The 17,932-nt window shown below is 50.1% G+C and overlaps 1 protein-coding gene across 1 annotated transcript in view; it reads left to right on the forward strand.

Moving 5' to 3' along the window:
* Positions 1-17,932, forward strand: part of PSD2 (pleckstrin and Sec7 domain containing 2) — a 74,398-nt gene that overhangs the window by 40,034 nt on the left and 16,432 nt on the right. Inside the window, exons 6-12 of the mRNA XM_042936817.1 lie at positions 226-650; positions 1,037-1,045; positions 3,726-4,178; positions 4,596-4,790; positions 8,240-8,320; positions 13,430-13,542; positions 14,268-14,326. Coding sequence (XP_042792751.1) covers positions 277-650; positions 1,037-1,045; positions 3,726-4,178; positions 4,596-4,790; positions 8,240-8,320; positions 13,430-13,542; positions 14,268-14,326 — 1,284 coding nt within the window. The 5' untranslated portion in view covers positions 226-276. The remainder of the gene's footprint in view (positions 1-225; positions 651-1,036; positions 1,046-3,725; positions 4,179-4,595; positions 4,791-8,239; positions 8,321-13,429; positions 13,543-14,267; positions 14,327-17,932) is intronic.

Raw genomic sequence — 17,932 nt, forward strand, 5'->3', positions numbered from 1 at the left:
GGCAGGACTGTGGCACACAAGATGGCTGGGGGTCAGGGGAGAGGTGAGCGGGGCTGGCCCGAGGAGGCTACAGTCTGAACCCATACTCCAGCCAGGAGGTCCTGAGATCTTCTCAGCCATCCTCTTGTCCCCAGGCAGGCTACTTGGCACTGGTTTTGCTTGTCTTTAGACCCCCCAGCACCTGTCCTGTCTGACTTACCTTTTCATTTCTCCATCTGCCTCCAGGTCTAGTGGAGTCCCAGGAGCAGTCAGCACAGGGTGGAAGTAGTGGCTGCCATGGATGAGGATAAGCTTCCATCTGTACTACCTGGGGAAGGTGGTGCTGCCTGGGACCCCAGCTTGGAGTCTGAGGAAGAACCAGGGGCCGAGAATGGAATGGCACAGAGTCAGGACCTGAACAGTAGCTACACTAGCCCAGGGCATGAGATAAGGGGCACTCTGGTGGACACCGAAGAGCCTGCACAAGGCCCGAACGTGGCCCTCCGTGGCCTCAGCCTTGGCCTTTCCCTCACCAATGGCCTAGTCCTGGGGCCAGACTCAAACATTCTGGAAGATTCTACAGAGTCCAGGCCCTGGAGGGCTGGTGGGCTGGCAGAGGGGGACGATGCTTCCAGGAATCTATGTCTGGAAACTGAGGACCCTCAGCTGGGGTAAGTTGGTGTCTTGGGTTGGGGACTTGCTGCATTTGGCCACTCCAATGCCATATGGCTTGGGCCTAGCCACTTAGCCTCTCTGGTTTTTGTTTTTCTCCTCCATAAAATGGGAATTACATCTCCCTGTTTTGCCCGGCTTCTGGGTGTTTTGGAAGGCTGGAGCCATTAGATTTCAAAGGCTAGCAGGCCTGTTGTGCTCTCTACCCACAGCCCCCCAAACCATCATGGGCTCTTTCTATGTGGGGTTGGAGGGCCACACTCCTTCCTTCCCAGGCTTTGCAGTAGAGTTCCAAAATGCTTTGATGCAGAAGGTCATCTGGTCCAGCCTTCTGCTTCCTGGAGGTGAAGATCTCCCAATTCTGCAACTGACCTCAGAAGAGTAGGCTTCATGGGTTAATCCCTGACAGCTACCCCACCCCCTACTTGAGTGCCATCCGGAGGTTCTACCAAGAATCTCACTTCAGTTCTACTAACTGGAGTTACACTCCATTTCTATTATCTTCAGCAGGAAGCAGAGAGACCTACATGTCTTGGAGGTACTAGCTGGACAAGGAGGGTGGGAAAGGGACAGGGGAATGTCCTGAGAAAAGAAAGTATATAGAAGTCTTAGTGTGCACAGCTGCAGGCCCTGGCCTGGATGAGCCAGTGTGCATGGGTGGCATGCCTCGTGGTCTGGCCTGTGCATTATTGTGTGCATAGGAATGTGTGAACATGCTGATGTGCATGGGTCTTTGTGGTCGTGTGTTTGTGTGTGGGGGTTTGAGTGTGCCTGGCCTGTGCATTTGTGGGCACTTGGGTCTGCATGTGTCAGGGCTGAGTGTGGCTAGCTCTGTGGATAGGAATGTGAGTATATGGGGTTGGGTGCCTGTGTGTACCAAGTATGCTGTGGCTATGAGTGTTTCCATCCAGACAGGTCCTAGGGCAGCCACCTGCCTGGCCGTGGGGTGCAGGCAGGGGTCTGGGGCTTCTTGGAGCCTACGTCTTGTGTTTAGGTGGCATATTTATTTGGGATGGCTGAAATTGGGGGTAGATGGAAGTTTGGAGATTGGGCTAATAGTCTTCAGGCCTCTGTCAGAACCACCTCTCAGGTCTGCTCAGATGCATGAGAAGGTGGGAGATAGTGGGATGGGGGAGACCATTCATGGCTCTGACAATGAGATGAGAGCCCCCCACTCCCACCACCAAGGGCAAGGATCTGTATTATTCAGGTATCTCTGGGACCTAGCACAGGCCTAGCCGAAGTGTCTCTGCTGGGAAGATTTTGAGTGTCTGCTCTGGTGACCAGGGCAGTGACCCTTTTCATCTGTCTCTTCCTCCTGGAGTTCAGTAGAGGCAACCACACCAGTGCACTGTCACACTTCCTGCCATATTTTAGATTTCTGCCCTCCTCCCCAGTTCCTTCTTCAGCAAGAGAAGGCTTAATGAGACTGTGGTCTCAGAGCCTGCTGGAACTGGGGCAGGAGAAAGCTGGCTGTGACTCCAGCTTTTTCTCTCAGGTTGGTATGCTTCCCCAGGGAACACACTAGGACCACATCTTAGATCTGGGGTTTAAAGGAGGCGTTTGAGGGGTGGGGGTATCTCCCAGTCCACCTACAGTTCGGTGTCTCCCAGGCAGCAGGTGGTGGGGAAGAAGCAGGGTGCAGCTAATCCTCAGGGGCAGTGAGGGATGCACTTCCTTGCAAATGGTGGGTTTCAATTTATCTGAAATGGGCCACCTCAGCCTGCTTCTTTCTTTGTCTGTGTCTTTTCCTCTTCCTGTCTCTGTGCTTCTGTCTCTATTTTTGTCTCTCTTACTCTCTGTCTCTCTTACTCTGTTTGTCATGCTTTGTATCTCTTTTCTCAGACATTTGTCTCTCTTATTTCTCTCTTTTATCTTGTCTCTCTTTTGTCTCATCTCTCTTGGTCTCGCTCTTTGTCAGTCTTTCCTCTTCCTTACCTGTCCTTTCTACTTACCTGTGCTTCTTCCCAGTGGGTAAGAGTCTTCCCAGGATGCCTTGGTTTAGCTCTGTGTGATACTCTATTCTAGGTGCTGGGGATACATCAGTGAATAGAACCTACAAAAATTCCTGCTATCATGGAGCGTATGATCTAGTGGGTAGATAGATAATGAGTCATAAAAATAATAATTATATAGTATGTAGGAAGGGGGTAAGTGCTTTGGAAAACCATGAAGTAGGAAAAAGGGGTAAGGTGTTTGCGGGCAGGTCTCAGTTATAAATGGGGTGCTCAGGGCATATCTCATTGAGAAGGGGACAAGGAAGGAGGGCTTCAGCTTGAGGGAAGAGCACTGTGGACAGAGAAACAGCCAGTGCAAAGACCTCTTCCAGGGATGGGACAGGGCCCTGCAATGGCTTAGGCAGCATCTTAAGCCACAGGGCTGACTAACATTTGTTTGTTCACCCAGTGCACCATTCAGTAGGATTAATAAGCACATACTATGTGCTGGGTGTTCCTTGGCCTTGTCGGGGGTGGGACTGGGGAACAGATGGTAAACAGGGGAACAAACAATATGGCAGACATGCTGATGGGGGCTGGGAGGAAGTGAGGAGATAAGCTGAGGATTGAGAATAAAGAGAGGGGCCACAGTGGTGGGTGGTGTGGACCTGCCTTCCTCAGTCTCCCTGAGGAGGTGACATTAAGGCAAGGCCTGAGAGCTATAATGTAGTTGGCCAAGCTGAGAACTTTCAAGCAAAATTTTGACCCAGAGTTACTCTAGTTTGGTAGGGGGATGCCCATGCGTTCTGGAAAGCCTGGAGGCAGCAGGCCCTGTGCCACTGTGGAGGAAGAGGCCTCCCATTCATTCATTCATTCATTCAGACAAGTGATGTCTACTCTAAGCCAGGTCCAGGCAGGCACTGGGTGGGACCACGCCTGTCCTTTTCACTGCCAAACCCTCGTACCCAGTCCAGGACCTGACACCTAGTGCTCAGTAAGTATTGGCTGAAAGAATAAACAGGAAACAATCCATGCCTGCTTCTGTCCCCGGGGAGTTCCCAGACAGATTGGTGCAGTCCTAGCACCTGTAACGGGGGACACCACAGGAGGATGGTGACTGGTCATTGCATCCCACAGGTCGGGAGAGCCAGATGTGCGGGATGGCTTCAGTGCCACATTTGAGAAGATCGTGGAGTCTGAGCTGCTGCGGGGCACCCAGTACAGCAGCCTCGACTCCCTGGATGTGCTGAGCCTCACGGATGAGAGTGACAGCTGTGTCAGCTTCGAGGCCCCCCTGACACCCCTCATCCAGCAGCGGGCCCGTGATAGCCCTGAGCCAGGGGCTGGCTTAGGCAATGGGGACATGGGGCCTGAGGGAGACATGGGAGCAGCTGGTGGTGATGGGGATCTGGGCAGCCCCCTGCGGCGCTCCATCTCCTGCAGCCGATCAGAGAACGTCCTGAGCCGCCTATCTCTAACCGCTGTGCCCAATGGCTTCCATGAAGATGGACCCCCGGGTCCAGGTGGGGAGGAGGAGGAGGAGGAGGAGGAAGAGGAGGAGGATACAGACAAGTTGCTGAACTCAGCCAGGTGAGGCAGGACCTAGGCTGGGAACTGGGAGAACCATTGAGCAGATGGGGAAACCGAGATCCAGAGCAGGCAAAGCAAGTTAGGGCAACCCAGTGCACCCAGAGAGAACAAGGTCTCTCTGAGGTCATCGTGTCCTTCTTATGCACCCAGACTTCCCATCCTGGTCCTGAGGTTCCATGCTGCTCTTCTAGGCGTCTCCGGCCTTGGTGGGGCCAGGGAAGTATGCTGTGGGTCGTGTAGCTTCTATGAGGGGCTCTTCTAAATAACTTGATTCTTCCTGATGCACTGGAGCTTCTTTCCCTGCTCTGGCTCCTGCGTGGGTTTTCCAAGGCCTGGGGAGACCTTCCAGCCTCCACCTGGGGCTTCTGACCCTGGGCCTCTGACCCCTTTTCTCCTGTCCCCACCTTCCCTGTGCAGTGACCCCAGCTTAAAGGATGGCTTTTCAGACTCGGACTCAGAGCTGAGCAGCTCGGAGGGGCTGGAGCCTGGCAGCACAGACCCACTGGCCAATGGGTGCCAGGGGGTCAGTGAAGCTGCTCGCCGGCTGGCCCGCCGCCTCTACCACCTTGAGGGCTTCCAGCGCTGTGACGTCGCCCGGCAGCTAGGCAAGAAGTGAGTCTGTCTCCCGTACCCCCCCTCCCCAGGCAAATCCAGTGTCCTCTCAGCCTGAAAGGGGTGTGGGTGACTTCAGTGAGGGGTGCCTGGTGTTGGGGGGCTCCCAGTAGTCCCCAGGAGCTCCTCCTCCTGCCAGTGTCCTCATTCCTGGCCTTGCCCTAAATCTGTTTCCTTTCTGGGCTGCCTGGGTGAAGGCCCATGCTCTGGGGGGTGGGGGAATATAGTGGCAGGGCGGTCCCTCGGGGCTGGGGAGTGTGATGTGGCATGTGGTTTTGGGACCATGATGATGGTAGTGAGGACACAGCAGTGGGGCAGGGCAAGGGAGAGGAGAACCTGCATCTGCCTGGGACCCATGAGCTGGGAAGGGGTTCTTGGCCCTCATTAAACCCTACTCTCAGTCTTTTGGGACTGGCTAAGGGGGCTGAAGCTACCAAAGCACAAGCCCTGGCCTTGAGACTGTGGAAAGGGGACTAACCAGATGAGAGTCCTGAGGTGCGCAGTGCAGAGGGTGGGGGTGAGTAGGCGGGGACTGTGAGGGTGAGGGAATCACGTGGGGCATCCTGAGCATGTCTGACCATCAGCATGGCCACCTGCCTTTGCCCTTCCTCCAGAGGGCCTCCACAACCACATTAAGGCACTGAGATGAGCGGAGGCAGTCATAGCCCCCAAGGCAGAGGGGACAGTCCAGACCCTAGACCCCAAGTCAGAGCTTAGGTCACAGGGGGGTGTTGAGGACAGCTCCACTTGGAATCCTTCCCTCACTTCTCTCCCTCTCCTTCCTCCTCTACCCTTCTCAGCCTCCACATTACTGGGCTTGCCTCCTAGCTCCGGCCCAGACATCACAGCAGGACTTCGAAGCCCTGCCTCTCCCCCTGGGCTGTAGTCCCCACCCCCAACCTAATAGCCTTCAGGAGGCTCCTCCAGGAGCCTTGGTTGTGGTTGATCTGCATCCTCCTGTCCTTCTGACCACTCTGCTACAAGAATTTCCTTCAGCATTTAACTGCTTAACTACGCTTGTCTCTCCCATCTGTAAAACAGAAATTCTTCCTCAGTTACACTTCTTCTCCCAGCCTCTTTGCAGCCAGAATTCTGGGGTTTACTGCCCTGCGTGGCCTCAGCCCCCTCTTCCTCACCATATTCAGCTCCTGGGGCAGGCTTCTTCCCCACCCAATGCCTGCAGCAGCCCATCTAGGCCAAGGCCATTAGTGGCCTTTGTCTTTGAATCTAGTGGCTGCTACCAGGCCTCAACTTACCTGGCTCAACATCACAGACACACACCCCACTCCTTTTTCCTTAATTAAATTTTTTATTATGCGAACTTCAACCATATACAAAACCAGAGAAAATAATATATTAAACCTCCTTTTAGGGGCACTTGGGTGGCTAAGTTGGTTAAGCTTTCAACTCTTGATTTTGGCTCAGGTCATGATCCAGCCCCACAATGGGTTCTGTATTGGCCTCTGGGCTCTGTGCTGACGGTGCAGAGCCTGCTTGGGATTCTCTTTCTCCCTCTTTCTCTCTGCCCCTCTCATGCTCTCTCTCTCTCTCAAAACAAACAAACAAACAAACAAACAAGCAAAGAAACAAACGTTAACCTTCCCTCCAATCTTCCACATACCCATTACACAGCTTCAAAGTTAATAATATCCACCTACCACCCCCACCCCCACCACCCCCCTTCCTTGCCATTTGTTAGACTATTTTAAGGCATATTTTAGGCACTCTATCATTTGATCCATAAAAACTTTAGTATATGTCTGTAAATGATAAGGATTTTTATTTTATTTATTTTTTAAAATATTTATTTATTTTGAGAGAAAGTACAAGTGTGGGAGGGGCAGAGATCCCATGATCCCATGCTCATGATTCCATGAGATCATGACCAGAGCCGAAATCAAGAATCAGACAGGGGCGCCTGGGTGGCTCAGTTGGTTAAGTGTCTGACTTTGGCTCAGGTCATGATCTCATGGTTTGTGAGTTCGAGCCCTGCATTGGGTTCTGTGCTGACAGCTCAGGGCCTGGAGTCTGTTTCAGATGCTGTGTCTTCCTCTCTCTCTCTCTGTCTCTGTCTCTCTCAAAAATAAATAAATATGAAAAAAAAAAGGATCAGACAATTAACTGACTGAGCCACCCATGCAACCCTAACTGATAAGGATTTTTAAGTATAATCATAATTCCATTATAATTTTTAACAAAACTTACCCAAAATTCCATAGAATCTCTAACATTTAGTGTCAGTTTAATTTTCTGTCTCAGAAATGCTTCTCTATCAGGATGCAAACAAGGTCCACACGACATTACATTTGGCCAATATGTCTCTTGAGTCTCCCTTTCTCTCTTTTTTTTCCTTCTCTTAAGTCTCTTAAACAATAGTTTGCCAGGCTGCCTCCTTTTTCTTAAGGCTGTGTATCTGTTGAAGAAACAATCATTTGTCCAGAAGAATTTTCCACGATTTGGATTTGGTGTCCCCGCGGAGTTACCTCACGCTTTCCCTATTGCCTCAGTCCCTAGTCTCCTGTAAATGGGAGGGAGAGCTTGGGGCTTGAGTAGGTTCAGGTTGAAATTCGTTCTCTTTCCTGTCAAGAATTCATCACTTTGGTCTCCTTGAAACACTCGTGGCCTCCAGGATACTGTATCCCTTCTTCTCTGGCTGCTGTTTTCTCAGTCTCCTTTACTGGCTCCCTCTCTCTTCTCAGGCCTGAGAAGGCCTGCATCCTTAAGAGGGACTTCCTCTGATCTCCGTCCTGAGTCTGCACCTTCCTCTTGCATGGGCTCATCCTTTCTTCCAAGTCATTAACCAGCTCACAGCTCTCACAGGGGTACATCCAGCTCCACCTGTTGGACAGCTGTGGACACCTCCCCCCAGGGCCACCTACAGTGTCATGCCCCACACGAGTCCATCTCCTGTGGATTCTTCCTCTGAAATCTCTCTCCTTCCCAACCCCTCTGGGAGAGCCACTGCAGCCCCCAGGGGGTCTCCACTCAGCAGGTGGTGTTCCACATTCAGATCTGACCACTCATGCATCTCCTCCCTGCTTTATACCCTTCCAGATCACTAACCCATCCTTCCCTTGCCCCTCAGGCCCTGCTCCCTCCCTCATCTCTTGCTGCTATGTTCCTGCTGTCTGGCTCCAGCCACATGGTCCTGCTGAGAGCTTCTTAGACATGTTGTGCAGTTTCCTCTACTGGGGACACTTTGTATCATCCCTCTCCCTACTCCCTTCCCCTGACTGGCTTACTTTCTGAGACAGCACCTCCTTTCTGAAACCTTCCTAATGCCCCTCCCAAAGATAAGCTGTCAGAGTCCAACTTGCCAGCAGAGGGAGGCAGCCTAGGGAAGGGCAGGTCAGGTGGGTGGGTCACGGTACCCCAGGGCCCACTCCCCATGTACCTCCTATTGTTTGCTATGCCCTATTTCTAATGGACACCTCATGCTCTCCTGACAGTAACGAGTTCAGCAGGCTGGTGGCTGGGGAGTACCTCAGTTTCTTCGACTTCTCAGGCCTGACTCTGGACCGAGCGCTCAGGTCAGTGGGGTTGGGATGGGGCGGTGTCCACAGGTGGTACAGGCCACTGTCTGGATTCTCATGCCAGCTCTATCCTAAACTTGCTGTGCATCCTTGGGCAAGTCTCTTGACCCCTCTGGGAAGGCTGTGGAGAAGGGGCCATGAGCACGTCAGCAGTCCAACAACTCAGTGAGTGCCTGCTATGTGGTGGGCTGAGGATATGACGGTGGGAATGTGGTCAGGACTTTTAAGAGAGGCAAGGGCAAAGGGCTTGCCTGTATTGAGTACTTCCTGTTTGCCAGAGGTAGTAGATCTTTATACTCCCTGCTGACTTCATTCATCCTCACCACACCCCTGTAGGGTAGGGTTATCTTTGCCATTTACAAATGAAGAACCAGCTGATAGGTAAAGTGATTCCCTTCAGTCACTGAGGGGGGAGATGACAAAAATGGGATTTGATCTCAGGTCCTATTGGTGTTTGGACAGAGTATCTTTCAGGAGGGTCAGGTACAGGCCTCGGTGTGGGGAGGAGTGGATGGAGTTCCACCCAGGGTCTAGCAGTCCTTGGTGGCAGGGCCCGCAAGGAGTCACCAGGCCACAAGCCCTAGGGGCGGGGGACAGCAGTCTCTGAGCTAAGTGGGGGGTGGTCCCAAATGTTAGATCTCACCATGTCCCACATGTCTCTTACACTTAAAAAAATGTATTTTCCATTCTTTTTTCTCTACTTCGCTTGAGATATTTTCTGTTGACCTGCTTTTTTAGTTCACTTACCCTTTTTTCTGTGTCTAATATTCTGTTAAACCCATTTACTGAGTTTTTACTTTTAACTATTATATTTTTCAGTTCTAGATTTTCATTTTGTTATTTTTTAATTTTTTAATTTTTTTTTTTTAAATTTTTTTTTTTAATGTTTATTTTTGAGACAGAGAGAGACAAAGCATGAACAGGGCAGGGGCAGAGAGAGAGGGAGACACAGAATCGGAAGCAGGCTCCAGGCTCTGAGCCATCAGCCCAGAGCCCGACGCGGGGCTCGAACTCACGGACCGCGAGATCGTGACCTGAGCCGAAGTCGGACACTCAACCGACTGAGCCACCCAGGCGCCCCTTAATTTTTTAATTTTTAAAAAATATTTTTACTTAATCTCATACCCAACATGGGGCTCAAACTCACAATGCCGAGATCAGGAGTTGCATGTATATCTGACTGAGCCAGCCAGGTGCCCCCCAATTTTTAAAAAATAGATTCTAATTCTCTGGGGGAATTTATTCTCATCTTTTCACTCATTTTCTCCACCGTTCCCCCTCTTTTTGAACATAAATATATATATTATATATAATAAATATATTTTTTATATATAAAAAATATATATTATATATATACAAAATATTTTTAAAATGTTTGTTTTTGAGAGAGAAAGAGAGAGAGCATGCAAGCAGGGGGAGGGGCAGAGAGAGGGACAGAGGATGCAAAGTGGGCTCTATGCTGACAGCAGAAAGCCCAGTGCTGGGCTCAAACTCACGACTGCTAGATCATGACCTGGGCTGAAATCAAGAGTCGGATGCTTCACCAACTGAGCCACTCAGGTGCCCCTGAACATATATATATATATATGTATGTATGTATGTATATATATATATATATATATATATATATATATATATATGTATGTATATGTGTATGTGTATATATACATGTGTATATACACATACACATATATATTTATTTATTTAAAATAAATATTTTAAAAATATTTTTAAAATTTATGTTTATTTTTGAGAGAGAGAGAGAGAGAGAGTGTGAGCAGGGGAGGGGCAAAGAGAGAGGGAGACACAGAATCTGAAGCCGGTTCCAGCTTCTGAGCTGTCAGCACAGAGTTCAACGTGGGGCTTGAACTCATAGACCACAAGATCATGACCTGAGCTGAAGCTGGACTCTAAACTGACTGAGCCACCCAGGACCCCTATATATCATATATATATATGATATATGATATCATATATATATATGATATATATATCTTAATGTTTATTATTTTGAGAGAGAGAGAGAAGAATGCTCACACGGTGGGGGAAGGGCACAGAGAGAGGGAAAGAGAATCCCAAGCAGGCCTTGCACTGACAGTGCAGAGCCTAATGTGGGGCTTGATCCCGCAAAACGTGAGATCATGACTTGAGTGGAAATCAAGAGTTGGACACTTAACCAACTGAGCCACCTAGGCACCCCTCTTTTTGAACGTATGAATCATAGTTATTTCGAAGTCCTTGTCTGATCATCACAATATCTGTACTGTTGGAATCAGCTGTATCTGTTTCTATTGTCTCTTTTTCTTCTCTTGGTTTTCCATCCATATATCCTGTTTCTCTGCATGTTCAGTGATTTTTTTTTTATTAGATGCTATGCATTTTGTATGGAATTATAGTGGCTCTAGGTTATTATATACTCCTCCCACAAAGGTTTACCTTTTCCTTTCCTGGGCAATTAGAGGGGGTCAGGGGGTGCAGTCTTAATCCAACCAGGGATGAGCTGAAGAGAGGCTGCACAAAAGTTTGGTAAAGTCAGCATTCCCCCTTTTCCACTGGAAGCCTAATGTGTTCACTGGGGTCTCTTCCTTTGGTGGGTCCTGAATCCTAATTGCATTTCCTCAGTGTGGCAAGAGTGTCATAAAAACCCCAATCCCTCTACTTCTCAGAGGCTTTCTGCTTAGCTTCTTAGCATCTTGCCCCTCACATCTTCAGAATTTGGCCAATGTCTCTAAGGGAACACTGGCCATGTGTTCACAGCCCCTCAGGTCTCCAGGTTTGTGTCTTAAGCTCCCTGAAGCCGCCAAGTGTTCTGCGTCTTGCCTTTGCCAATAATCAACAATGCCCCCAAGGAAAAAGCAGCTGTAGACCAGCCCCTCACCCCAGCCCTTCTGGCCTTCTGGTTTTTGTGGCATCACTGGCTTCCTGATAGCTTTAGAGAGATTCGTTCTGTCTCGCTTATCTCAGGTTCTCAGTGGAAGTGTCAGTCTGCTGCAGGGCGCTGTATCCTGAGCGGAGTGTGAAGTATGCATTGGGATGAGGAAGGTTGGTTGGAGAAGATGTTCACCAGGGTCAGCTCATGATCAGAGGCGTGGGTGCTTGGCTGGAGAACCTTGTATACCAGCCCAGTAGATTTAGGCTCGACTGCACAGGCACTGGGGAGCCACAGAACGTGCTGGATATAAAACAGTGTTTTGGAAGGTAGTTGATCTGGAGGTGTGCAGGTTTCTGAAGAGGGTCTGGTGGGAAAGACAGGCGTGAGATGGGCAGTGGGACTAGACGAAAGGTTGGTGTGAGGGGTAATCCAGAGGATTGACTAGAGGGATTTGTGTTGCCAGACTTCGGGGGGGGAGGTTGGGCAGTGGTAAGGCTGACCCTGGGGGCCTCCTGAGGGTTTGGTGGTGGCCATGTTGGGTTGTGGCTTGGTGAGGACCCCTGGGGAAGGGGTATTTGGACTGATGAGTAGGAGCTGGATAGATGGCTTGTAGGTAGGGCAAATCAAGGCCGAGATGGGAGATGGATTCTAAAAAGTCCTAGTGGAGTGTCGTTAGAGGGGGCAGGCAGAGCTGGGTGCCGGGTGGGGAAAGAGAACAGGGAATAGGAGAGACCAGAGCAGGGAAGGAGAGTACTAGAGGGCAGACAGAGTGGGTTGGTTTTTTTTTTTTAATGTTTATTTATTTAATTTTGGGGGTGGGGAGGGGCAGAGAGAGAGGAAAGAGAGAGAATCCCAAGCAGACTGCACACTGTTAGCACAGAGCCTGATGCCGGGGCTTGATCTCACAAACCTTGAGGTCATGACCTGAGTCAAAATCTAGGGTCAGCCACTCAACCGACTGAGCCACTCAGGCGCCCGCAGAATGTTTTTGTCTGGCAGTCCTTGACTGATTGGGATTGAAGTAGAACGTGGTCTGCAGTTTGAGATGCCTTGGGAGGCTTAGAGGCTAAGGGCTGGCCAAGATGGACTCACGGGTCTCAGGGTGCCTTAGGAGCAGCATGAGAGAGCACAAAGCAAAATAGGCTTTCAAGGAACCAAATGAACCATGGCAAAGTTAGGAATGAACTAGTCTCATGAACCCTGGACAGATAGAGGCTCAAGTTTGCTCAGCTGGCAGTTTTCCTTCCCAAGAAGAGTTGTGCCTCAGCCCCATCTCCCAGCCCCTCTGGTTTTGCTATCAACTCTCACGGGCCCCTGAGAGCCAGTGACTTTTGAAGTAGGCCAGGAGAGGGGTTCAGAGCTGCCCAGTAGAGGAGTAAAAGTCCTTCCAGATAGCTTCACCCCACTCAGAGGCATGGGGTAGTGAACGTGCCTGTCCTGTCTAGGGTGTGAATATGGTGTGGGAGGTTGGGGGGAGGGGACCTTGGAGGGATAGGAGAGACAGGTGGCATGATCATGAAGGCCAGAACATGAGAAGTTTGGCCGTTATCCTGACTGCTTTGGGGAGCCAGTGACAGGTTTTAAGCAGGGACGAGTCTCGACTACATGTTTGTTTAGAAAGGCCATTCGGTATCTGCAGGGAAGATGTATCAAGGAGGTGCAGGGGTGTACCTGTCTGGAGGCTGCTGAGGGTGTCCTGGGCATATGATGAGGGCAGAGGAGGAGGAGGATTTGAGATCAGGGGTGAAGAACAAGCTGTTAGGACTTGGCGACAGCTCAGATTTGGGGTGGGGGAAGAGTGAGGGAGGCCAGGGTGGGGCCTGGGGCTCAGCTGGTGGCACATCCGGTGAGGAACAGGAATGACTGAGGAGGAACAGTCTGAGGGGCAGCTGTGGCCAATCCAGGCCCCGCCAGAGAGGATCTAGAGAGGGGTGGGTATTTATCCTGAAGCAGAGCTGATGGTAGCCCTGAGGTGCTCATCTGCCTTTGTTCTTCATAATCTGTCCCCTGCTTCCTTCCTGGAGGGCACTGAGGACTGAAATTCTAAATGCCCTTAGCCTCCACACTCCAGAGGCTGTCCTGCGGGCCAGGATGTCCCCCTTGGCCCAGATGCTGGGGCCCTAGAGCCCTGGCCCACTCTGGCAGGTTTATGTGGTATGTGTGTGGGGGGATTCCTACCCTAGACTGGTTCAGGGACTCTAGAAGGCCTTCAACATCCTTGAATTGCCTTCCAGAACCTTCCTGAAGGCTTTCCCACTGATGGGGGAGACGCAGGAGCGTGAGCGGGTCCTTACACACTTCTCCCGCCGGTACTGCCAGTGCAACCCGGATGACAGCACCTCGGAAGGTACGGCCATCTGTCCCACCTGCCGCCCCTGCTGGGCCCTGGCTTCCTCCTACCCTTGGTCCATGTGCCACCTCTGTCCTGTTCAGTGAACATTGAATGATGGCACATAGAGTGGGGTCTGCTTGCTGGACGAGAGACCTTCCAAATGTCTTGCCCATTGTCATTCTCTGTGCCTGGAAGTCCTCGATCCTAGATTCAGTCTTTTGGTTTTTCATTCTCCCTGCTCCCCCTGGCAGTGCTGATTCTTGGTGTGGTAGGAGTCCTGGTGTGGAGGTCTGGGTTGGGGCCCTCTTCGCCCTCTTAGCAGCAGCACTTTCCTGTGGATGGACTCGAGTCCCAGGAACTGGGGGACTAGGCCAGTTATTGGAGGAGACACAGGCCAAGGCAGGGACATAGTCCACGACCCATAGCCACTCCTGGGTCTGAGTGTCAGGATAAGTTTGGTCACAGGAGGCAGGAGTCTGGCCTATAGCAGGCCCAGGGAGCTCAGGTCCCTTGTGAGGGAGGGGTTGGCCCTGACCTGGGGCAGGCAAGTGACTCTGGTGTTGCAGTGGGGGATAGAGCAGGAAGCGTCACATAGCTTCTGGGCCCTGAGGTGCATTTGGCTGGTGGCTGGCCTCTTCCTCTCTCCAAGGTCTTCAGGTTGGCTCTGTTAGGAGACAGGTGGGTGGCTGGGTTTGAAGAAATGGGTCCTCACACTGAGGGTGCCACCATCTCTGATTTAGATGGGATCCACACGCTCACCTGTGCTCTGATGCTGCTCAACACGGACCTGCACGGACATGTGAGTTGGGGAGGCAGGAAAGGGGCATGTGCTCGCACTGACCCACCCCTGCGCTGTCCTGGGGCTCACTCTTTCTCCCATCCCCCTTCCTGATCCCTGCTTGCTGGCCATGGTTCTTTAAGCAGACCTGGGAGTTGGACAACTTGGCTTCTAGGCTTGGCTCTGCCTTAGTTTATTCACCTGAGATCTGCCAGGATGCCTTGCCCCCAAGCAGAGAGTACAGCTGAGGCACAGGGAAATTGGGGTTTGCTAAATAAGACATGCCACCCCCAGCTGTGTCGACTCCAGGCATTGCTAAAGAGCTAGTGCTCTTCCTGCCCCTGTCTGGCAAGTCCGGATGTGGCCCTGTTGAAGTGCCTCGCCCCAGTCAGCCCCCACCTGTCAAATGGTAGGTTGCCCTCAGGAGGCGGTCTCATCACCCTGACCTACCACCAGGCAATTAGTGAAGTAAAAGGTGGGTGCCCCAGGCTGTGAGGCTGTGCCATCACAGACCTGGGCTCTCTGTGTTGCTTGTGGCTCAATAACTCCTTCTTCTCTCCTTCCTCTGCTCCGGGGACCCCCCCCCTCTTTGGTCTCTCTTGCCCTCCTTCAGGTGGTAAGTGTAGCCGGTGGTGTGCATGCCCTGTGAGCCTAGACCTCGCATCTCCATGTTCCCCCTTCTGTGTCCCTCATCACCTCATCTGCCCCGTCATTGCTCATCCAGGGGTGGTCAGAGCCCCTGTGTTGGGTTGGGGATATTTCGTTGACACATGGGGACCACAGGCCAAGTCTGGTTCTGGGGTTAACCAGGAAAGTTCAGGGCACATAGGGTGGAAGAAAAAGCTAGGACAGACCCAGCTTCAGATCCTGCTCTTGCCTCCAAGTGGAGGCTCTGTGACGCTGGACAAGACATTGAGCGTCAGATTCTGCATCTGTGAGGTGGGAATAATGATTTCCGGACAAGTGGCCTGGGGAGGATGGAGAGAATTAGTATGCACAACACCAAGCATCAGGGTTGGGTACCTAGTAAGGATTTAATTATGAATAACATCATTATGTAAGAATAACAATAGGACTCATTATTGATATTAAGATTTAAATGAGGGAGAGCCCCAAGGCCTAACCTGTAGATCCCTGGAGAGTTAAGAATGTGAAGACCATAGCCTAATGGCAACCTGAGAGGGCATGGGTACACTGGGGCACCTGATTAGGAAGGGTGCCGACCTTGGTGACCTCGGCTTAAGGAGTAGTCATGTGACAGTTTCCTTTATGTCTGCCTGGGCTGGCAGCCTGCTTGTGGAACAGGAGAGTAGATGTGCGCCTTCCCTGAGAATGTCTCCAGAACTAATACCCATTAACCGGCTAATGTTCCCCCAAGACTGCTCACTCTGTATGGAGAGCAGGTATTGCTACTGTACCTTAAAAGGAGCATTAAACACACCCCTCCTCTCCCGATTCCCACCCTTGGTTGGGCCTGAGGGCAATCTTAGGACCCAGTTACTGCTTTGCCAAGTCATGGATGCTCCGTGGTTAAGAACTGCAACAGCCACTTAGGTCAAGGGTACCCCTGAGCTTGGTGGGCTGTAGCTGCCCACCCCCCACATCAATGCCGGCAGCTGAGGAGGAACATCAGCACCTTCCCAGAGCAGAAGTGGGTGGGGCAGGATTGCGGTTTCTGGAGCCAACAGACATTGAGGATCCCGTCTTTCTCTCTTGAGGCAGTATTGCAAAAGGATCAGGAGAAAGCGTTCTGGGTGAGAGTCCCCAGTATTTCCCCACAGGACAGCTGTGTGGCCTGGGGCAAGTTACCTGCTAAACCTCCCATTCACCTTCATAAAGTTCCTGTGAGGCTTAAGGAGACAGAACTTGTGAAGTACTCAGCTCCCCCTCGGGTTGCAGTTAGTGTGAGCTCTCTCCAAAGGCTCCCAATTGAAGCAGCTCCCCCTGCTTTGTGCTCCCCCCCATCCCCCACTCCTCTGCTCTCTGGAGACTGAGTGCTGGAGACTGAGTGCCGGCTGGATGTGGGGATCTCAGGAACGTGGGGCCTGCTAGAGCCCCAGACAACTTCTCTGGTCAGAGAAAGAGGCAGTAAAGGAGCTGGCAGAGGGGTAGGTGCATGTTCTTCAGGTGGACAGTTTTAGTAGCTATTTCATGTAGGCTTGAAGAGAAAGTCCATTCTGCAGTAGTTGGTTGAAACGTTCTGTATGCAGATAAGGTCAAGTCTTTTCACTGTGTTGTGCAAATCTTACATATCCTTACTGATTTTTTTTTTTATTGTGGTCAAATACACATAACATACCATCTTAATCGTTTTAAAGTGCACAATTCAGCGGAATTAAGTATATTCATATGGTGTGCTATCATCACCACTCCGTACTTCCAGAACTTTCTTGTCACCCCGAACTGGGGTTGTAATGTTACAGGGTTTCCTGTACCCATTAGCAGCCACTCTCCATTCTCTCCTCCCCCCAGCCCCTGGCAACCACTAATTTGCTTTCTGCATCTATGGATTTGCTTATTCTGTATATTTAATGTGAATTCAATCATAAAATATATTGCCTTTGTGTTTGGCTTCTTTCACTTAGCATATGTCTTCAAGGTTTGTCCATGTTACAGCATGTGTCAATATTTCATTCTTTTTTATGACCAGATAATATTCCATTTCACGGATGTCCCATGTTTTATGTATCCATTTATCTGTTGATGTATATTTGGGTTGTTTCCTCCTTCTGGGTAGTGATTATGATTTATGCTGCTGTGAACATTTGCGTCCAATCTTTTTTTTGTTTGAACACCTGTTTTCAATTACTAAGAGTAGACTAGGTATATCATATGCTAATTTGGTGCCTAACTTTTTGAGGAACTGTGGAAATGTTTTCCATAGTGGCTGAACTGTTTTAAATTCCCACTGCCAGTACATGAGGGTTTTAGTTTTTCCACATCCTCTTTAATGCTTCTTTCTTTTTTGATAGCCATTCTGGTGGATATGAAGTGCTGTCTGATTGTGGTTTTGGTCTACATTTTCCTGATGACTAATGATGTTGAGCATCTTTTCATGTTTTTTTGACCATTTGTATATCTTCTTTGGAGAAATGCCTATTTGAGTACTTTGCCCATATTTTGGATTAAAAAAATTTAACAATTGTAGTAAACAATTTTTTTTTAATTGGGGTAAAAGATGTATAACATTAAAGTTACCATCTTATATAATGTAGGTCAGTAGTGTTAAGTCTGTTCACATTGTTGTGCAAGTAATCTCTGGAACTTTTTCATCTTCCCAAACTGAAATTCTACACATATTAAACAACTACTCCTCAACACCCCTCTCCACCTTGCCACTGACAACTACCTTTCTCCTTTATGTTTCTGTGAATTTGACTATTCCAGATTCCTCATACAAGTGGAATCATACAGAATTTATATTTTTGTGACTCATTTATGCCATGTAGCATAATGTCCTAATGGTTCATCCATGTTATAGCATGTGACAGAATTTTTAAGGCTAAGTAATATTCCATTGTATGTATGTATTCCATTTTGTTTATCCTTTCATCTGCTGATGGACACTTTGGATTGCTTTCACCTTTTGGTTTTTGTGAATAATACTGCTATGGATATATGGATGTG

Source organism: Panthera leo, chromosome A1 (assembly GCF_018350215.1).
Source record: "Panthera leo isolate Ple1 chromosome A1, P.leo_Ple1_pat1.1, whole genome shotgun sequence".
NCBI lineage: Eukaryota > Metazoa > Chordata > Mammalia > Carnivora > Felidae > Panthera > Panthera leo.